The sequence below is a fragment of the Pan paniscus genome, chromosome 12 (genome assembly GCF_029289425.2).
Source record: "Pan paniscus chromosome 12, NHGRI_mPanPan1-v2.0_pri, whole genome shotgun sequence".
Classification (NCBI taxonomy): Eukaryota; Metazoa; Chordata; class Mammalia; order Primates; family Hominidae; genus Pan; species Pan paniscus.
This window is the reverse complement of record NC_073261.2, coordinates 45,784,012-45,807,342: the sequence shown is the minus strand read 5'-3', so window position 1 is coordinate 45,807,342 and position 23,331 is coordinate 45,784,012. Positions and strand designations below refer to the sequence as shown.

Sequence of the window (23,331 nt, the reverse complement as noted above, 5' to 3'; positions counted from 1 at the left end):
AAGAGACATCTGCCAGAGAAGGTACAAGGCGGAGCAACAGTATACTTTCCCTTTGCCCCAACCTAATATTCACTAAACCCCTCTTCAATACAGGTTGCCAATTTGGCCTGTTCCATCTCCAACAATGAAGAAGGGGTGAAATTAGTTCGGATGGCAGCCACCCAGATTGACAGCCTGTGTCCCCAGGTAAGCCTCATTCACTTTGTTTCAAAAGCCTGTCAGTGACCTTCTCCACTCCAGCCCTTGTGCCCCTCCTTTTCTTTCTCTATTTCCTCTTGCTCAAAAATGCTACTCATCATTTATGAGCTGTTTCAAGTTCTACCTTTCTCAGAAAGAATAAACCACACCAGTCTCTTCAGAATTACCATGGCAGCGGCCAGGCATGGTGGCTCACACCTATAATCCCAGTGCTCTGGGAGGCTGAAGTGGGAGGATTGATTGAGGCCAGGGGTTCAAGGCCAGCCTGGGCAACATAGTGAGACTCCATCTCTACAAAAAAATAAACTAGCTGGGTGTGGTGGTGCATTCCTGTAGTCCCAGTTTACTGGGGAGTCTGAGGTAAGAGGATTGCTGAGGCTCAGGAGTTCGAGGCTGCAGGGAGCTGGGATTGTGCCACTATACTCGCCACTCCTGTTGACTTTGTTCTATTTGTTTTGGGTTGTGATTTAAATGTTCCATATCTATTTACCTTGTCTCGGCAGCTAAATCATAAACTTGCACATGTGGAAAGCAAGAGTTGCATTTCTGCTGTATCTGTGCTAAGTCATGAGACTTGCCCAGTAAATACTTTTTGAAACCTGAGGCAAACTATTATGTCTTAAAAAGAAGCAAACAAAAATTAATGGTAGTTGAAAATCTACTTTATCTTTTATGTGTTTGATGATTGTCCTTCTGAACACCAAGAACCCACTTATCTGTAGAACGTACAGGGTGCATGGTTTTAACATGGTCTTTGACTGGCTTATTCCTCTTTTGAAGTGTGTGGTCATCATGTCCCTGGATTGTTTCCAACAAATAGGTCATCAATGCCGCTCTGACACTGGCTGCCCGGCCACAGAGCAAAGTTGCTCAGGATAACATGGACGTCTTCAAAGACCAGTGGGAGAAGCAGGTCCGAGTGTTGACAGAGGCCGTGGATGACATCACCTCAGTGGATGACTTCCTCTCTGTCTCAGGTAATCACCACAAACAGGTCCCTTACAAGGCAGCTGGAGGAGGGTAACTGAACGAGATAAGGAATGTCACGCAAATGTCATGGATCTGTGTTTCAGGTGCACTCCTTAGATCTTTGAGCTTTTTTGATCATCTCTGCAAATGTGATTATAACACCCTCTTAGATGCTTCGGTGTTTATGTTATTTCAAGACACGGAGTCAAGGCATTAAAAGGGAATACATTATTTAAGGTGGCTTATATTCCTTTTTAGTATTTGGAGTTTATAAAGCAGGATGGCCTTTGATGTATCTGAATCACTCGTAAAAAAGGGCCAGGGAATATGGGATTCATTAATCTACACAGTTTATGTCTTAAAAATAGGTGATCAGTTACTCCAATTTGGCTATGTTAAGTTTTTTTTTTTTTTTTTTTTTTTTTTTCCCAACAAGTGAAGGTTTGTGATAACACAGGTAGAGAGATATCAGCCACAGAACTTACCCCTTAGCAGGGACTTGGTAGCTATCAAGGCTTTGAGCACTTGTCTATGAGGTTGTAGAAGGAAGTGAGTGAAAGAAAATAGAACTGCCCATCACTTGAAATTATAACTTTCTTCTTTGTAAATGAAGCCAGACTGGAGGATGCTAGTAGACATGAATAACTGCAGAGACAGTCTGACCTTTAACAGGACTCATGGAGTCCATTTCAAGATTTGTCTACCAGCCAGCAAATGGACATTTTTCCAAATGCTTTTGACCTAACTTATTTGGCCCAGTTCACCTGGAAGAATCTCTGTGAGGAGGAGGTCACTGGAAACATCAGCCTTCTTTGTGAGGTGTTGAAAGAGCCAGCTGACCCTTGGAAATTCAAATTGGCCAGGTGTTGATTCTACACAGGTGTGTGGAACTCACACCTACTGACTCAGGCAGTACTAGCCCTGATGGCCTGCTGGTTCTTGGCTGACTGAGGGCTGAGGGAGACATTGCATCACTGTTGGTGGGAACCAGGCAGACAGGACCTCTGACTGCAACAGTGTGGAAGTGATTTCTGAGGGGGGCTGTCATGTTTAGAAAATGTTTCTAGTTGCAGTCTTTTCTTTTCCGGAAGAAACATAATAAATTCCCACTGGGGATTGTCTGAGAACTGAGTAGTCAAATCTGTAGATTTGATGGATAATCAGAAATCCAGCTTTTCAATGATGGGGCAAGCCAAGGCAGATGGGAACATTGATGTAACATGCGGCCTGTGAGTAGAATTTACCGTATTCTCTGCTGCTTGATTTAATTCTCATCAAAATTCTATAAAATAGGTACTACTAATTCTAGGTTTTGTTTTAAGAAAACTAAGTCATTGAGAGGGTAGGTAACTTGGCAGAGATGGTATCAAAATCCAGATCATCCTCTTTTCAGTAACTGTATAATTCTCAATATGTCAAGATAGAATGGAAATTTCCTTTGGTGCTTGCTGCTTTCATTTCAGCTTCCCTTTCCCACCTCTGGCATTCTCATTCCAATCTCTAATCCCTTTCAGAAACCTGTCTTGTTTTTTATTCCCAAGGTCTTTGTTTTTGATGACTTGTCAAAGCAACTATTGATTTAAATATCACCATATCTAGAGCTTAGCTGATAAAAGAACTCAATATATTGTCATTTCTGCTTTTTTTTTTTTTTTTTTTTTTTTTTTTTTTTTTTTTTTGAGATGGAGTTTCGCTCTTGTTGCCCAGGCTGGAGTGCAATGGCGCGATCTTGGCTCATAGCAACTTCCGCCTCCCGGATTCAAGCTGTTTTCCTGCCTCAGCCTCCAGAGTAGCTGGGATTACAGGCATGAGCCACTATGCCCGGCTAATTTTGTATTTGTGGTAGTAGAGACGGGGTTTCTCCGTGTTGGTCAGGCTGGTCTCAAACTCCGGACCTCAGGTGATCCGCCCGCCTTGGTCTCCCAAAGTGCTGGTATTACAGGCGTGAGCCACCGCGCCCGGCCCATTTCTGCTTTTTTATTTTTATTTTTTGCTTTGCTGATAGCTGAGTCCTAATCTTGTAAAAGATACCTCCACAAAATGAATCTCTCATAAGGTATTTGGAAATTGCTTAGATAGGTATGTTCGTAATTTGGTTGATGGGGAATAGAAAGGTGGCCACTGATACTAATCTTTATAGTATATGGTCAGTTTTTTTCCAGGATAACTATGGTGCTCCAAATAGGAGCCCTTTCCAACCAGCCTCAGATCACACAGCCATCCTGACAGCCCCTGGAAATCTTCTGCATCCCCTTCTACCTTCAAATCAATAGGAAATACCTATACATTGCCTTTTTCAGAGAGGAATCATTTTAGAACTTACAACTTTTCCAACCTATTCTTTAAATGCATGCATAAAAATTACTGAGGGTGGGGACAAGCAAGGTGAGGAGGTCTTATCTCAGACTTTTTCAATAGGACAAAGCTTTTGTTAATTTTCCTCCCCCGAGCCCTGCCTCTTTGCTCCCTTTTCTCCTTGTCATTCCTTTGTGCATCTCATTATTACCAGCAACAAGAAAAGGCTTTTGCTTCTGCTGATAACACTGTGCAGTCCAACCCCAGTGGTACAAGTGCCACGGCATGCCATGGCAGGAAAATGAACAGGCGCTGTCAGAGAGCCAGCTTGGCAGGGCCTGCTGGAGCATGCCTTTGGAGTTGACAGTCAGAGGCAGCAGGCACCTTTCCGCAGACGGGGTTTGACAAATAATGATACAGCCCACTCTGTCCTGCTGGTAGGCTGTGGACACAGCCCAATAGCTAGGGAAACTACTTCTCATCTTCTCTCTGAGCTACAGCCAAACATTTCCGTAAGTAAACTGCAAGTTTGGCCCAAGAGATATTTTGAAGTGGCATTAATGTTATTTTATGTATCAGTTTCTTCTTAGGGGAATATCTCTTTCGTCAGGAAACTCTATTTAAAAAACAATAAAAACAGATCTTTGTTTTTAAAAGACTGTAGTTTTTTTAATGCTACCCTAACTTCTGTATCTGATATTAAATTTGTCCATATGAAATGCAACAAGTTTGGGGAGCAATGATGCTAGCTATTAACATTACAGGAGCAAAACCAATTTTCAGTCGTGGCCTATGCACATAAAAAAGTGAAATGACTGTGTGATAACAGTCAAACTTTTTCCCACTTTGGAAAACCTACAATTTTTAATAGTGTTTTAAAATAAGCATCTTGGCATTAATCATGTGACAGTTTAATTCTTGGATTTGGCTCACAAAGTAGTAGGAAGCTAAGATCTGAAAAAGCTAATAACTTGATCTCATAATGCCCAAGAGTTTTGGTTTTTAACTTTTCCTAATTTTTTTTAACTCTACAGTCTAAAGTTTGTTTTCTTTTAAAAATTCACAGTGAACTTTATTGTTTTGAATCTATAGCCTTATGGTTTACAACAGTCAAATAGTTTGGTAATCACTGATTTTTTTCATAACAAAATTATATCATTTCTAAAATAGTAATGTTGCCAAATATAAGAAAGTTTACAATAAAATATGTTGCAATCAAATGTTTCATGACGTGTTTAAATACCACACTTGATATCAGAGTGTGCCACCCAAACATTGCAGTTTTTCGCAGCAATGGAATAATCTCTAGGATACTTTTGCCTTTTATTACTATTTTCATCTCTTTTCCTTTCTAGTTGCAACATTCCTCTCTCTCTTTACTTCATGAATTCTTTATCTTCAAAACACCTCAGAATAAAAGTGTAATTGATCGCCCCTTCTCAATGGGCATGTTCATTCAGTGTCTGTCTTTTGATTGCCTGCTGCCTATAGGCCACTGTCAGGAATGCAAATATGAATGAAGTGTGTATTCTGCCTTTAAATAATTGACTGCCCTCCTTGATATATACTAGATTAGCGTGCTTACTAACTGTTAAGTCCTAGACCTGAAGGCACAGAGTATGGGGGTGAGGAAGTTATTACAGGGGGTTCAAAAATCCATATATACACCAAGTATGGTCTTCTGACCAAAAAGTTCATGTTCATGTCTATGTAAACAGGTATGGCTTTTTTCCAAACACAGGCAAACCTCGAATGTATTGCCGGTTCTGTTCCAACTACTGCAGTAAAATGCCAATTGCTATAAGGTGAATCATACAAATTTTTTTGGATTCCCAGTGCATATAATAAGTTATGTTTACAGTGCAGTGTAGTCCATTAACTGTGCAGTAGGATTATGTTTAAAAAATGTACATACCTTTATTTAGAAATACTTCATTTCTAAAAAATGCTAAAGATCATTCTGAGCCTTCAGCCAGCCATAATCTCTTTGATGGTAGGGGGGGTTTCCTTGATGTTGATCAGAGTGGTGGTTCCTGTGTGGTTCCTGAAGGTTGGCGTGGCTGTGGCAATTTCTTGAAGTAGGATAACAATCAAGTTTGCTGTGTTGATTGACTATTCCTTTACAAAAGATTTCTCTGTAGCATGTGATATGCTGTTTGACAGCACTTTATCCACAGTAGAACTTCTTTCAAATTGGAGTCAATCCTCTCAAAGTCTGCTGCTGCTTTATCCACTATATTTATATAATATTTTAAATCCTTTGTTGTCATTTCAACAATGTTCACACTATCATAGCTAGGGATAGATTACATCTCAAGAAGCTGCTTTGCTCATACATAAACAATTCCTCATCCATGAAGTTTGATCATGACATTGCAGATTCAGTCACATCTTTAGGCTCCACTTCTAATTCTAGTTCTCTTGCTGTTTCCACTAGATATGCACTTTCTTCCTCCACTGAAGTCTTGAACCCTTCAAAGTCGACTATGAGGGTTGGGATCAACTTTTTCCAAACTCCTGTTAATGTTGATATTTTGACTTTCTCCGGTGAATCAATCATGGATGTTCTTAGTGGCAACTAGGATGGCAAATTCTTTCCAGAAGGCCTTTAATTTACTTTGCCCAGATCCATCAGGAGAATCACTATCTATTGCAGCTATAGCCTTAAAAAATGAATTTTCTAAATAATAAGACTTGAAAGTCAAAATGACTCCTTGATACATCTGCTGCAGAATAGATGTGTTAGCAAGCAGGAAAGCACTATTAATCTCTGTGTATATCTCCATCAGAGCTCTTGGGTGACCAGGTGCATTTTCAATGAGCAATAACATTTTGAAAAGAATTATTTTTATTCTGAACAGTAGGTTTCAAGAGTGGACTTGAAATATTCAGTAAACCATGCTATAAACAGATGTGCTGTCTTCAGTCTTCGTTGTTCCATTTATAGAGCACAGGCAGAGTAGATTTAGCATAATTCTTAGGGCCCTGGGATTTTCAAAGTGGTAAATGAGCATTTGGTTCAACCTAAAAATCAACTGTATTAGCCACTAATAAGAGACTCGGCCTGTCCTTTGAAGCCAGCTATGAAAGTTGTAAATGGCACCGTCTTCCAGTAGAAGGCTGTCTTGTCAACATTGAAAACTTGTTTGCCCCCTTAATCAATGATCTTAGCTAGATCTTTAGGATAACTTGCCACAGGTTCTCTCTACTTCAGCACTTGCTGGTTTACCTTGCACTTTTATGTTATGGAGATGACTTCTTTCTTAAACATCATGAACCAACCTCTGCTAGCTTCCAGCTTTTCTTCTGCAGCTTCCTTACCTCTCTCAGCCTTCATAGAATTGAAGAGCATTAGGGTCTTGGTCAAGATTGGGCTTTGGCTTAAAGGAATGCTGTGGCCGATATGATCTTCTATTTAGACCACTCAAACTTTCTCCATATTAGCAATAAGGCTGCTTCATTTTCTTATCTGGGTGTTCACTGGAGTAGCACTTTTAATTTCTTTCAAGAACTTTTTCTTGTACTTACAAGTTGGCTGTTTGGCCTCTCTTGATTTGTGACATGTCTTCCTCACTAAGCTTAATCATTTCTAGCTTTTGATTTCAAGTGAGAAATGTGTGACCCTTCCTTTCACTTGAATACTTAAAGGTCATTGTAGGGTTGTTAATAGGCCTAATTTTAATATTGTTGTGTCTCAGGGAATAAGAAGCTTGAGAAGAGGGAGAGAGATGGCAAACGGCCATCTTGGTGGAGCAGGCGGAACACGCCCGACATATATTGTTTGCCTTCTTAAGTGGACGTGGTTCCTGATGCCCCAAAACAATTGCAATAGTGACAAAGATCACTGATCACAGATCATCAAAACGATAATGAAAAAATTTGAAATATTGCAACAATTGCAAAATTGTGATACAGAGACAGGAAATGAGCACATGCTGTTGGAACAATGGCACCAACAGACTTGCTTGACGCAGAGTTGCAACAAACCTTCAATTTGTATTTGGAGGGGAAGAAAAAAAAAACCCACCAATCTGTGATACACAGTAAAACAAGACATGCCTGTAGATTGTTTTTAATAAAGTACAAATCTATTTGAAAACATTCTGAACTGTAGTAGCTTTTACGTGTCTACCATCCATCAATATAACTACTATCATGAAGAAACTGTGACTCATTTTTTCATAAAAAGGGACCTGAATTGGGGAAGGTTGAAAAACACTGAGTAAACTGTAATTGTGTGTTGCTTGACGACAGGCATATGTTCTGGGAAATGCATCGTTGGGCAATTCCATCATTGTGTGAACATCACATACTGTATTTACACACCTAGATGGTATTGCTTACTGCATACCTACACTACATGGTATAACCTATTACTCTTAGGCTACAAACTTGTACAGCACGTTACTGTACTGAATACTGTAAGCAATTGGAATACAATAGTAAGTTTTGTGTATCTAAACATGTATAAATATTTTAAAAGTACGGTAAAAATATGACATAATCTTATGGGACTACCTTTAAGTATGTGGTCTGTTATTGACTGAAATGATTTATGTTGCATGACTATATCTTAAAATTTTTAAAATTTATTTATAAAAATTAGTCAATTAGGCCGGGCCTAGTGGGTCATGCCTGTAATCCCAGCACTTTGGGAGGCCAAGGCAGGCAGATCATTTGAGGTCAGGAGTTCAAGAGCAGCCTGACCACCATGGTGAAACCCTGTCTTTACTAAAAAGACAAAAAAAAAAAAAAAAACTCCAGGTGTGATGGTGCATGCCTGTAATCCCATCTACTTGGGAGGCTGGGGCAGGAGAATCTCCTGAACTTGGCAGACTGAGGTTGTGGTGAGCTGGGATTGCGTCACTGCACTCCAGCCTGGGCGACAGAGGGAGACTCTGTCGCAAAAAAATAAAATAAAATAAAATTAGTCAATTAGTAAATTATAAAACTAATACTTTGTACAACATTATTAACCTGACTATGTAACAGATTTGCTGATGATTTGAGTAATTAATAGCAATGTTTTTGTTATGGATTTCTAGCCTGTGCTGGTTTATTTTAAATAGGTATAATAATACCTATAAAAACATATTTCTTGCCTCTTAAATTAGTTGCATATTTCTACTTTTGGATAGTCCTATTAAAAAATATGTTTTCATTTTAACATATTGGGTCATGAATAGGTTTCTTAGAATTTAAAAACAAACTTATTAACTCCAGAAGGATTAGTATCTAATATAATTAACAGACGTCTCACTATTTTTTACTCAACTCCAAATTACTGTTTCTAAACTCTGCACTGAAACTTTGTCCATTCTTGTATTACTGTTATACAAAGAAAATAGCAGCCAGATGTGTGATTTTGACACAAATCCTTTTCTAGTTACTTACTCTCAAGGGCCAGGACACATTTTAATTGTCTTAAGAAATTCTACAGGACAGGAAGAGAAGCTTCTTTTTAATCAAAGTTTTACATTTAGAATTCTCTGTCAATATTCATTTGAGTAAACATTTCTCTCAGATGTCCTTTTAGGTATATACTGTGTTCACATGTTTAATCATGTTTTCATTAAAATGTCATGTCTCAAGAAAATGTCATGATTTGGGAAGTGCTACTTTTTGTGAGTTTTAGAAATCAAAATACTAAAATTTAAACGTTTCATTATTTTTCTATTCTAATTTATAGTTGAAATTAAAGAAATGGAGAATGTAGAAATCAGCAATTTATAATGGTTTGAGTGAAGAAATCACACTGTATGAGGTCAAAATGGATGTTCTTTATGAAAAGTCAGTTATAACTTGCAATTTTCTATCCTGTGTCCTAAAAATATAAATTTTCTTTCTAAGTGCTTAATTTAGTGAAAGTAGGGGAGATCGGTAGTGGAGACTAGGATTTGCTGGATACTCTTTCTTTCTTTAGGAAATTTAAAATCAGAGCTAGCCCTAAAAGCTTCTTAAAGAGGTAATATTTTATTTTAACTATTTATGAACTATTGGTTGGATTTGGCAGTTATAATTTTAAAATATTAACAGGTTACTTAAGACTTTAAAAATATATTTATCAAAAGCACATATTTTTATGTGTTCATGTCTTGGTGTGTTTTGGAAAATACCATAAACTGTGTTGCTTATAATCAATAGAAATTTATGTCTCATGGTTCTGGAGGCTGGGAAGTCCAAGACAAAGGACTCTGCTTTCTCATAGTCTTCTCACTGGAACCTTGATAGAAAGAGGATAGAAAGAGGGAGGGATCTCTGAGGTCTCTTTTATAAGGACACTAATTCCATTCCTTAAGATTCTGCCCTCATAACACAATCACCTCCCAAAGTCTGCACCTCTTAATACTACCCCTTTGGGAGTTAGAATTTTAACATATGAATTTTAAGGGAATACAAACATGCAGTTTATTAGTTGGTGTGTGTGCATGTATGTGTGTGTTCAGCTTATTTACAAAGAGCACTAAACTTTTTGAACATTTCCTTAGAATTCTGCTTCTAAAGAATGCACAAGGAATAGAATTACAGATCTCACACTGGACATGAAAAATACAAAATTACACACTTGTTAAAACTGCAAGGGAATAAATAATGTGTTTTCTCTATGCCATTAGAGAGTGAAGCCTCCCCTCTATGCCTGCTTGATTTATACTTTGGGCAATCATATGAAAGTTATGCAGATCTTGACTATAATCTGAGGGAACCAGCCACAAGACTGGATTGTATTTTAATTGTGGGAAACTGATCATCTTCACCTAATCAGTTTTCCCATTGCATATACCATGTGCATGACATAATTTTAAAAGACCAACTGCGTGATATTTGTTTATTTTTCCTCAAATGTTTTTGTAATGAAAACATGATTAAACAAACATGTGCCCAAAGCTTTGACTCTGGTTTTATTTATGGACATTTATACTTGGTCAGATTGACTTCATGTTGGCTGCTACAACTTCTAAAAGGCCCTGTCTTGTGTAAGTATCAAACTTCAAAACAAAGGAAGGGATATTCTTTAAGTCAGTGGTCCTCAGAATGTTGTCTTCAAACCAGTGGCATTAGCATCACCTGGGAACTTGATAGAAACTCAATTTCTTGGGCTCTACCCCAGACTTACTGAATTGGAAACTCTAGGAGTGGCACCTAGCGATCTATGTGATGCTACCAGCCCTCTGGCTGATGCTCAGGTTTGAGAACCACTATTGTAATTATAAACTATGTCCTTTACATACAATTTTGGTATTATTAGGCATGCATTGAGATGTGTCTAAGGCAAGGGCTCATGAGAGTTGAATCAATTTTAATTGGTTAAGTTCTGAGTTATGTAAAGTCATCTAAATGTGTATGTGTCCTCTCCATAGAAAATCACATCTTGGAGGATGTGAACAAGTGTGTGATAGCCCTCCAAGAGGGCGATGTGGACACTCTGGACCGGACTGCAGGGGCCATCAGGGGCCGGGCAGCTCGAGTCATACACATCATCAATGCTGAGATGGAGAACTATGAAGCTGGGGTTTATACTGAGAAGGTGCTGGAAGCTACAAAATTGCTTTCTGAAACAGGTAAGCATGGGTATTAGGTCTGGCCAAAATGTTAATGCCTTGATTAGTTTCTATAACTGAATAAATCTGTTTCATTGATTTCTGTAGGCCTTTATGCTTCTAAATTGCACATAATCGTGGAATGGGTGGAATACTTGAGTGTTCTCTTTGTTTTTTGAGTTTGAATTTGAATAATATTAGGAGAATGACAGTTTTACTGCTTTGCATGCATATATTTCTTTATACTTTTCATATAGATCATTTGATTCTCACAAACAATAAAATTTTTCTGCTTACTTAATTATCTCCAATTATGGATGAGATAATTTTATGATTTGAGAAAATTATGGTTTGAATTGGCTAAGAGACTGGAATGAGGTCACAAGGTTAGAAAATAGTGCAGATGTGATAAGAACTTGGAATCTGTAATTTAACCTTTTCTTCATTTATTGCTTGAGAGGATAGGACCTTAAGGAAGAACTCTGAACAGCCAGTGGAAAGCATAAAGGTTCTAGATAGTGAGTGGATATGATGTGCTCAAAGAAAGGTGGTGGCTGCTGACAAAGAGTTAGGCTTTCAGCATATTCCCTTTCTTTCTAGGAAAGCTTTACATGCCCTTCTTCAGGGGCATGTGGCTGCTCACAGGACTCACTGCTATGGTAAGGTATGGTTACTTATGGGAGCTTGTCAGAGCTTGCAGATGCATTGGGGTAAAAAAAAATGCTTCCACTGAATTAGAACAATCTACAACTCTGGAGAATATATAAGACTGGCCTGTTTTTAGTAGTTCTCCCCTCTTGACCAATGTCTTTTGGCTTCCTCAGGCCTTGATTTATATATATGAGATAAGATATATAGTCCAAGGAATGAGAGGAAACTAGGGAATAGAAAAAGAGAATGTAAGTCCACATTGGATAAGGTTGTTAATGAATAATGAATTGGTGCATATATATGCACAGAAGGGCCTCTCCCCTCAAACCCTAAGGGGGACCTTCATAGGTTTGCCTATGAGCTTTGGATGCCACCAGGCATTTTTAAAATAGCCATCTCTGAAAGGTCAGATATAGCCATGTTCCAAGTTCTGCATGATGAGATGTGTTGGTAGAAATATGTTGCTTTTTATGGGGAAAAGATTATTTACAAAGAGTTCTGTAGGTATTTGTTAGCCTGGAATAGCAAGTAAAACACAATACATAAACACAGGTATTGGTCATTCTCTTTGAAATATAAGCAGAAACAGAATAGTGTGGTATCATGTTATAAAGAGCACATCTAGAGATTGTTGCCCTTGGAACATCCTTACAGACTTAGACTTAGACATAATAACAAAAATAATGACAAGATATAACTGCATTTGAATTAGCTGAGAGTCAGCACTGCTTTCTTTCACATAAGCTTGCCCTTTGCATTCAATTGAGCAACACAAAGCAAGCCATACAGTATTTCTTTCCTCACTTGGAAGAGTTATAAAAAGGTATTTTTTTTCCTAATTCTCCAAATTAAGGACTTTTTCATTAGTAACCTTTAGGGAGACCATCTCACATTTCTGTGGCTTACAGTTCCCAGCCCATCAGCTCTATTCTTGTACAAAGTCTCAGCTTCATGTGAGATATCTGACAGAGTAACACTCACCTGGGTCTGTCACTAGATAAATAATACCAGAGAAGTGTTGAAGACCTAGAGACAGGACTCAGTTCCTGCCTACTCATGACTGGTGGGAAGGACACTTGTGGCAGATGAAAGATACAGAGCATATTGCCAATTTTCATGTGACTTTCTACCCACAGATAACTCAGGCACTGTTCAAATGACATTTTAGAACTTTTTCTTATTGTATCTTGGACTGCTTTGACAACAGGAGTGCCACTTACTAGGTCAAAATCTAAAGGCAAGGACAATTGCTTAGTTGATTGTAATATTTTAACATAATTTTCACCCAAAGTCTTGATATGTAAATAATGTTCTGGTTGATTTTTCTACTTTTAAAAAAACAAATAGTCGTTCATCCTGGATTGTTGTTGCTAATTAAGATTTTTGCTCTTACTTGTTCTGAGTTTTTACAATTTTTATCCTAGCTTGCAATGATTGAGCACTCTGCGGGCTTAACTAAAGGCACCTTTCTTATTTTGATGCCCATATCCAATTCCTAATTGAATGCGGTAGATGAGCAGGACATTTAAATTCTACTTTCCAGGATTTATTGAAGTTAACTAGGAAAGTAACCAGGCAGAGACTGAAATAGACAGCTTATATATAACTTTAATTGAAAATATAGGAATAAGTGTCAAGAAAAAGTGGGTGTCAGTGGACTAAGAGCTAGAATACAAAGGTATACAATTTCTTTGGTATTTGTCCCCAATTGTTCTTCTCTTTCTGAAACAGGAATAATGTTATTATTTTGTGAATAACTAGAGAGGTTGCCAAAGAAATGAAAGAAAAAAACTTCAGCTGTTAACTCACTGATTGCTAATGAGAATTGCTGGGGAATGTGCTTGCATAGAGTAGACACATGGAGTTTGAGGATGACCACAGGATCAGTTCTGTAATTATGGTTGTACAAAGTTTTGTTGGTGTGTGTGTGTGTGTGTGTGTGTGTGTGTGTGTATATGTTGTCTAAAGTGATTTACTTCTAATGTCATTGTGTGTCTGTGCTAAGGAGACATAAGATATATGTCCTCAAAATAGAAACCCTGTGCATGTCCCTGATGCCAAATTATCTACCTTTTGCTTAGTTTTGTTTCTGACTTAAACAATTTTAGAGCCATGTTGAATTGGCCACTTTTCTATGTGAATCTATCAAATTTTGTCATGAGAGTACATTGTAGGATGAAAGAGGGTGGCAGTGGGAAAGAAGGGAAAAATGCCAAGAGGAAAGATAAGGAGAAAGAAGACAAAATGTCATGGTTTTTGTTGTTGTTGTTGTTGCCACACCTACTCGGTTTTGCCCATTGATTTTTTGTTTGATATTTTATTTTTAAAAAATTCTGTGCCATTAGATTCAAGACCCTGAGTCAGACATTCTCAACCTCTGTACTGTTGACACTTTGGTCTGAACAATTGTTTCTTGGGGAGAGTTCTGGGGACTGTTTAGTCCATTATGGGATGCTTAGAAGCATCCCTGGACTCCACCTGCTAAATGTTCGTAGCATCTCTTTCTTCTACATGCCAAGATGTAACCACCAAGATGTCTCTAGACATTGCCAGATATCCTTGAAGGAAGTGGGTCCTGGTGGGCAAAGTAATGTGCACTGAGCATTACTGCCCTAAAGTAAAGAAATAACCCTAAATAGGGACAAGTTCAAACAGGACAGATTGGAGCCCATGTACTGTGGACATAGTGAAAAGGGAGTGGGGTTGGGAGTATATTACGAAGAAGAATCTGTAAAAGGGCAGAATAATCAAACAGCCTTGACTGAACTGGATGTTGCTGCTGAAGGTGTTTACACACAGGCAAACTCCTGTGTAGACAGATGAATGGCTGCAGGGGTAGGTCACTATAGGGAGACTCCCACTTTACCACCCGGCTGCCCTCGCTGAGTGGTGGAAAATTGAGAGGTACCCAAAGAGTGATAACACATCTGTGGTTTATTTTCCATGAATTATTTTCTTTCCTTAGTAAAGACAGTGCTTTGCTTAAGAGTGCTTCTTGTCTTGATATGAATGCTGAGTTAAATTTAAGAAAATTTTGTAGATTATTAGTATGTTAAGAATTATAGGGTAGCATTATGTACAAATTTACCTGTTCATTTTCTATAAAACAATCTAGGCTGATGAAAACACAATAAATTGGATCTACAGCAGACCCATTAAATACTTACATGGCATATTTGATGCACTGTTCAATAAAACCTGAATTATAACAAATTGCCAAACAGCTTAGTAGTAAGTACATGCTTGACCAGACCCATCTTCATAGATCTCGTTTACAAAGTTGGGTTGCTGCAGGAAGCTGAGGAGGGGTGAAAGCACATTCAGTGATATCATATTTTTATATATATATATATATATATATATATATATATATATATATATATATATACAGTAGCTCATTCTTCACTGAATGGATTATATTGAAATGTCATTTTTGTAAATTTGATAGCTGACTCAAGTTTGTGGCCATGTGAGCGTGACTAGGTTAAGAGATCTGTGAGATTCTGCCAGACATTTTTTCTTCAGAGGAAACAATAGACCAAAAAAAAAAAAAGAAAGAAAGAAAGAAAAAAGCATATTTTAAAAAGGGTTCTATGTTATGGAGCACTCTGTATGCAGAGATTAAAATTCCATTATTTTGGAAAATACGTGGGCCAAGCAGATGGTATAATTTTTACTTCCATGCTCTATAACCTAAAGTTTTATACGAATGGGAAGGTTTTTCTTTTTACAACATTTCTATATATTTTTGCTTAGAAAGTATAAAAGGACCAGCAAATAGAAAGCATCCAAACTGGAAATCTTATTGAGAGGGTACATTTGGGCCAGGACAATGCAGTAGAATGAATCCAAGGTTAGGATTCAGAAGAACTGTTACTTGACTGCTACCAACTAACTGTGACCTTAAACAAATCAGTTAGTGCCTCTGGGACTTGGTTTTTTCCTGTATTGCCCAATGTTTTGTCATTCAAGAATGGGTCGGTATTAATTGTGTAATATATGCATCACTGTTTCTGGCTTCCTGGTGACTGCACTTGGCATAAGCAATTATTGCCCATGAGTCCCCTGTATAAACCCTCTGCACCATCTGGACGAGGGCCTTCATTATTCTCCAGGCAAAACATATCCATGCTGCTCCCTCTGTCCTCCCTGCAATGTTCTTCATCTCCTCCTCCTCCTGCTTTACATCTGTTTGTTGAGATTCTCCTTTAAAATATAGCTCTAGTCTCAGTTGGAGACCACAGAAAACTATTAGTGTTTTGACATTTAGTATGGTATGTCCTCTTCAGTGTAAATGACTGCTTACAACAGGATTGTCTGCTTTTAGAGGCAAGTGTTTCTATAGGTACCCACAGCCTAGAATGGTGTTTTCAGTAACACATTTAATACGTAAGTATTGATTAAATGAATACCAAAAATGAGAGCATTACACTTTTTCTTTTTTTTCTGTAGAAAATATGTCTACCAGCAGCCTCAGGTTTGCAGCTCAAGACCAATTTCTGTGTATCAATGGGAAATCATCTGATTGGCTTTTTGGCCTATGCTTCCTTCAGTTGGACTGATTTCTGTTGCTAGTGGAATAGAGTTTTATGATTGGACAGGTCTGAGTGACCTGCCTATCTCTCTGGCTGGAATATGGGGGGCTGGAGTATGAGATTGATGTCAGAAGGAGGTGGTAGGGGCAGCTTATTGGGAAGACAAACTATTAAGTATTAGAGATAGGAAGGACTATCCACAGTCTAAGTTACTTCGGCATGACTAATTTGAAGTCGGAAGTGTAGGAAGAATGAGAAAGAAGCCTCATCCAGTAAAGAGCCCTTAAATAGATAACGTATAATTTGTCTCAATGTCTTTTTTATATGACTAAAACCTATATACTCTAAGTATTGTAGAAATCTGATAAGTTTTTGAAGATCTATATTATTTTTCCTAAAAGCAAATGCAAGGTTTTGGGGCTCAGAGAACAAACGTTACTTTGCACAGTAAGCATGTCAGTTTCCCATGTTCCATTCCCGCTCTTGGAGCAATGTGATGAGGGCAGATGGATTCTGCACATACAGTGGAGGTCTGTGCTACAGGTGGGGAACCACACCATTATGAATCTAGGAGCTTATTTAGAAATTGGTGCTCCTCCTGAGGGCAGGAAAGAAACACTTCCTCTCTTTTTTTTTGAGATGAAGTTTTGTTCTTGTTGCCCAGGCTGGAGTGCAATGGCAGTCTCGGCTCACTGCAACCTCTGCCTCCTGGGTTCAAGTGATTCTATTGCCTCAGCTTCCCAAGTAGCTGTGATTACAGGTGGTCGCCACCATGCCTGGCTAATTTTTTTTTTTTTTTTTGTATTATCAGTAGAGATGGGGTTTCACCATGTTGGCCAGGCTGATCTCAAACCCCTGACCTCAGGTAATCTGCCTACCTCGGCCTCTCAAAGTGCTGGGATTACAGGCATGAGCCACCGCGCCTGGCCACGTTTTTTATGTAAACAAATTCTGTCCAGGAGGTAGCCAAGTGGTTAAAAACTTTTGGAATATAAATGCATGGTTCCTAGTTTTATCCCTCTTTTGAAATGTAAACATATCTCTGGAGAAGCTAAGTCTATAAATCTCTCTCCAGGTTATTTCACTATCTTAGGACCGTTAACCTTTGAACCAGGTTACCCGTATTTTCGTTCAGACAGGGTTGACCATGCAGAAACATGAAAATATTTCCTATACACTGGTGTGTTTGTAAATGATGTGTTCTCCCACAATTCAGACATGTTCAGCTCTCTCAGCATAAGAGGCTGAAGAACCACCTCAGAAAATACGACCATAACCAGATAGCTTACAATATAGAAATGTAAATGATTCCTCATCAAAAGAAAAGTTGCTTGACCTCTCTCATAAGATAAATGCAAATTAAAAACTATGCTGAGAAACCATTACCCATCAGAATGGCAAAAATCCAAAAGTTCTATAATACACTTTGTTAAGGATTAGGAAAAGTCATCTTATATTTTGCTTGTAGATGTGCAAAATGGAGGAAATTTGACATCTTCTATCAACAGAACATATTTAACATTTGGAAAGCAATCTCACTTTTAAAAATCTGTTCTTCAGATGTACTGGCAAAAAATATAAAAACGTATGCACAAGGTTATTTATTACAAGATTGTAGGCTAGAAACAATACAAATATCTAGCTTTAGGGCACTGGTTGAATAAATTATGGTCTAATCACACAGTGGAGTAGTATGCAGCTATAAAACAGAATGGGGAATAACTATACAATCTCTGACTATATTTTTAGGTTAAAAAATGAGGTGGAAAAAGTATGTATAACATGTTCCATTTATTTTCAAAGAAGGTAAATTATATAACACAGGAAGAGAAAGTAAGATACAAAATTTTATTCTAACAATAAAACCTTTAATGTGAAGGTGGAGATGGGGTAGGGTAAACATAGGAAGATTCACAACTGCATGTGTGTATAGGCCATAAATTTGGGGTGACACAGCAGAACAAACAGCACTTCTCTAGTGCCTGTTTGTCAAAGTGCAACTAAAAAAAAAAAAAAAAAAAGACATGAATCTCCAGTTCTTCATGGATTCAGAATCCTGGGAACTGGAGAGTACATGTGCTTCTTTGTCACTTCAAGGACATCAGAGACCAGCATCTGTGGTAATGACAGAGTAGTAAATTAGGGGCCTACATATTGTGTCTAGCAGAGTCAGTGCTGGTGTCCACTGGAATTGGTGGCCTGGATGCTTTAATTGTGCACAACTGAGGCTGTAGTAATGTCCTGTCACCCAGATTCTCTGACGGAGGGGAAACTGTCACATCAGTGATAGGTGTTTGAATCAGAGGAAGAATATGCTAACAGCCACTCATTTGGAAGCACATGTGGTACATCCTTGGAGTATTCCAGAAATAGTTTTGGTAATGAAAAAATGGGAACCTTTGCATGTAGCCGGAGGGCCTGAAATAACAGGTGAACAAAAGAACAACAGAAGTACTGTATATGGCCAGAGTAGTCTCCAGATGACCTCCTTGCCAAATTTTAAACTTGTTTTGTAGAGACAGGTCTTGCTATACTGGCTAGAGTGGTCTCCAACTCCTAGCCTCATGTGATTCTCCCACCTCAGTCTCCCAAAATGCTGGGATTACAGGCATGAGCCCATCCCACTTGGCTCCTGGTTTGCCTTTCTGTATTTTACCTTTCCTCTAATTCTACCTGATTTCTTCCTTGTCAGTGAAGTCCCCTTTCTAACCAGACCAGAGAAACCCACTCTTCGGTGTACCTGTTACTCTTATTACCTGTGTTACTCATTTGGAACCTACCATATACTGCCAAGTATTTCATACTCCTTGTTACCCACTTTTCTACTTGTGTTTATATCTGTCCTAATGTTTATATCTGTCTTCTGTCCATCTTAGTACCTGAGGCATGTGTGTATGTATTGACTTTTTGCATGTTTTTGTTAAATTTTAACCTCTTAAGATCTGAGTCTACCTCTCCATTACCTGCAGCTTTAACTAAGAGTTGAAACTCAAAGATGTTATTAATATAAATGAGTAACATAATGACACAGTTACCTTATTCTGGGGGATTAAACCCTCCTTAAATCGCATACTTAATGATCAAGATAAGAATCTTTTAAGTTATGTGCGATAAATTTTTAGCAAGTACTTTATTACATCTTAATGCAATCTAAGTATTTAAACATCACAGATGCCAAATTAGACTGTATTTATTAAGCTGGGTTTTGACAAACACTAAGCTAAATAAGGCATCATGCTCATGCTCAATACTTTATTCGTTCCTTAAGTTTCAGAATTAAATGTGCCATCCTTTTAAGTTATAAACCATTTGTGATTATTTTTGAAATGCTTATTTTAAAATAGAAGAAAACTTTCCAAGCAAGCATTTTCTTTCCTCAGGAAAAGGAATTTGTGTCTAGACAAGAGCAGATGGATGCTCCCTGATTCTTTTAGGGTAGTTGTCGTGAATGGAATTTAGAGAGTTTTTTTTTACCCCCTCCTTCTAGGCAGTCCTTTTTCATCTTTTATCAAACAATTCATCTCATGGGTTATGTATTGCCTTCTGGAACTTAAATTTAATTTATGTTTGAAATATACATTTATAATTTTCCGAACATGAATTTATGGAAATGGCAGCCTTTAGAAACTCCCACAGAGGTAACAGATGATTGACTCGGATGAAAGAAAGTCCAAGAATGTATGCAGGAAGAATTGGGACTGGCCAAAATGATGATAGTTGTCTGGAGAGGTAGAAACAGCTGACAAATAGCAGCGAATAGGGAGCAGATTAAGCCAGGGTACTGTTGTTCTTGCTCCTGGATTCCAATTTTCAACTTCTAACCTGATGTCTCAAGACAGAAGAGAAGCTAGTATATCATTGGTCTAGGCAGAGGAAGATTGAAATTTAGAGAAAGTATGTAAGGTTTATTTCTACATTGCCTCTGCTACATTTTAAAAAAGCATTTGAAGACACTTAAGATTTAAATTCAATCAAGTGATATAAATTAAATAATTAAAGTGGTGTAAATATGAGATAGAAAGGAAATAGTTTCAAGAGAATATTGGATGAAACTGGGTGGCTGAGTAGAAACTGTGTTTCTACTGGGCTAGGCAAGCTGAGTTGGAAGTGTTTTGTTTTTATTTTCTGGAAGTTACTACTTTGTTGGTAAAGCCTTTCAAAGACTTTCTTTCCTCATGGATCTGGGGAGGTCATAATGGAACACCATGTTTAACATTGGCCTTCTTGGCAAGCAAGATAAAAAGCAAAGTTCTAGGAGCAAGTTTATCAAATCTTGTCCTGAGGGCAGATTTCACAGGAAATTCCTTATTAAAAATGCAACACTGTCACCAGGATGATACGGGGCTGCTGAGGGGAGAGAAGGGCATAGAACTGGGGAAGCTCAGTTTGCAAAACAAATTGTACCAACTTCCCAGTTTTCAGATTCAGCACTAATTGGTGTGCTGTGTCCCATTATGCTCACCTTTTTTTTTTCCATGGTGAATCGTGTGGTTTTACCTCCAAGATCTTTCCAAAAGAGACTAGGTGATTTTGCCTGGTAGAAACAAACAGTGTGTGCATGGGTAATGCAGAAAGTCATGGTGTGAAGACAGCCCCAAGAAGCATTTACTGTGGCTCTTTCATGTGCTAGGCAGTGTGGTAATCATCTGACATGCATCCTACTTGTTTGTAAGTGCCTCCAAAGCATAACGTATTTGTGTTATTTACCACTCGATTCCCGATTCCTGGTGCCTAGAGTACTGCTTAGATTTGCATATAAAATTTAGTAATAAACTTGTTGAATGTATTTCTGATCTTTATGTAAACCCTGAAGGGCAATGATCATTATTTCTGTTTTATACTGAGTAAACTGAGGCTTAAATTGGTTTAATAACATGTAAAATTAAATATCAAGATTCATTTACACATTTTCCTGGAACCAATAAATATACTTGAAACGTAGATCAAGCATCGTTGCTACAATTACACAGAAATTTTCATGTGTCCTGCTAGCTATTTTTTTACCAATATTTTTACTTAGGGCATAGCTATTTTTACTGATAGTTTTACTTATAGCATAGCATACTACATTAGTTATATATTTCTGTGTAACAAATTACCCCCAAATTTAACTTGCCACGTGGGCTTTTCTTTAGAGCAGCTTACAACATGGCAACTGTCTTCCATCAGAGTTAAGTAACCAAGATAGTAAGAAAACAGAAGCCAGCATCATTTTTCATTTCAGAAGTGGCATCCCATCTTTTTTTGCCATATTCTGTTGGTTAGAAGTGAATTACTAGTTCCAGCTCACATTCAAGGTTGAGGGGATTACACAAAGGCATGAATACCAGGAGAAGAGGAATCACTGGGGGCCCTCTCAGAGGCGTCTGTCACACATGCATATTTGCAAATACGTGAGGATACGAGAGACCATAAGGGTAATGAATGGCATAACTGGATAAAACAGTCCTAGGGTGTGTGGACAAATCCCACAACATGGACTTAATAAGGACATATTCAAATGCTGGTATAATAGCCCTATTACCTTGTGCAGTGGCATTTAGAGCACAAAAGATCCACTGAGGCAATATGAAGCCATACAGTATGTGGACAGGAGGGGACAGAGGAATAACAGAGCTAGATCGTGGAGAAGGAAGGGCCTAGATTCATTCAAGATGATTGGAGAAGTGGGTTGGAGTCAAAGAGAACAGATAAGAGTCGGGGAATGGTACATAGACAAAGCTGGTACATAATTCAAAGATCAGTGTGCATGCCAAAGGGAATAAAAAACTAATGGCATCATCAGGAAAAATTCTATTTGACTTAGGTTTAGAGATTCAAACATTAATTGAAGAAGAAGCTCTTTTTTGTTGTTTTTGTTTACCCAGAGTAAGAAATTGGAGTTCATTTATTTAAGAAAGTATTCTTGGCAGTGAGCCATGATCGTGCCACTGCACTCCAGCCTGGGTGACAGAGCGAGACCCTGTCTCCAAGAAAAAAATAAAACTTGGAGAGCTCCCTCTCCCCTCTCCCCTCCCCCCTCCCCCCTCTCCCCTCTCCCCTCCCCCCTCTCCCCTCTCCCCTCTTTCCACGGTCTCCCTCTGATGCCGAGCCGAAGCTGGACGGTACTGCTGCCATCTCAGCTCACTGCAACCTCCCTGCCCGATTCTCCTGCCTCAGCCTGCCGAGTGCCTGCGATTGCAGGCGTGCGCCGCCACGCCTGACTGGTTTTCGTATTTTTTTGGTGGAGACGGGGTTTCGATGTGTCGGCTGGGCTGGTCTCCAGCTCCTAACCGCGAGTGATCCGCCAGCCTCGGCCTCCCGAGGTGCCGGGATTGCAGACGGAGTCTCGTTAACTCAGTGCTCAATGGCGCCCAGGCTGGAGTGCAGTGGCGTGATCTCGGCTCGCTACAACCACCTCCCAGCCGCCTGCCTTGGCCTCCGTAAGTGCCGAGATTGCAGCCTCTGCCTGGCAGCCACCCCGTCTGGGAAGTGAGGAGCGTCTCTGCCTGACTGCCCATCGTCTGGGATGTGAGGAGCCCCTCTGCCTGGCTGCCCAGTCTGGAAAGTGAGGAGCGTCTCTGCCCGGCCGCCATCCCATCTAGGAAGTGAGGAGCGCCTCTTCCCGGCCGCCATCACATCTGGGAAGTGAGGAGCGTCTCTGCCCGGCCGCCCATCATCTGAGATGTGGGGAGCACCTCTGCCCTGCCGCCCCGTCCGGGATGTGAGGAGTGTCTCTGCCCGGCCGCCCTGTCTGAGAAGTGAGGAGACCCTCTGCCTGGCAACCGCCCCGTCTGAGAAGTGAGGAGCCCCTCCGCCTGGCAGCCACCCCGTCTGAGAAGTGAGGAGCGTCCTCCCTCCTCGTCTGGGAGGGAGGTGGGGGGGTCAGCCCCCCGCCTGGCCAGCCGCCCCGTCCGGGAGGTGAGGGGCACCTCTGCCCGGCCGCCCCTACCAGGAAGTGAGGAGCCCCTCTGCCCGGCCAGCCGCCTCGTCCGGGAGGGAGGTGGGGGGGTCAGCCCCCCCGCCTGGCCAGCCGCCCCGTCTGGGAGGCGAGGGGTGCCTCTGCCCGGCCGCCCCTACTGGGAAGTGAGGAGCCCCTCTGCCCGGCCAGCCGCCCCGTCCGGGAGGGAGGTGGGGGGGGTCAGCCCCCCGCCTGGCCAGCCGCC

General features: G+C 39.6%; 1 protein-coding gene across 6 annotated transcripts in view; it reads left to right on the top strand.

Annotated features, from left to right (window-relative positions):
• The window catches only part of CTNNA2 (catenin alpha 2), a 1,151,703-nt gene that overhangs the window by 1,038,510 nt on the left and 89,862 nt on the right, over window positions 1–23,331 (top strand). For all 6 annotated transcript variants that reach the window (XM_014343874.4, XM_003816600.4, XM_003816599.3 and 3 more), the window contains 3 exons: window positions 94–186; window positions 1,019–1,175; window positions 10,821–11,021. In XM_014343874.4, coding sequence (XP_014199360.1) covers window positions 94–186; window positions 1,019–1,175; window positions 10,821–11,021 — 451 coding nt within the window. The remainder of the gene's footprint in view (window positions 1–93; window positions 187–1,018; window positions 1,176–10,820; window positions 11,022–23,331) is intronic.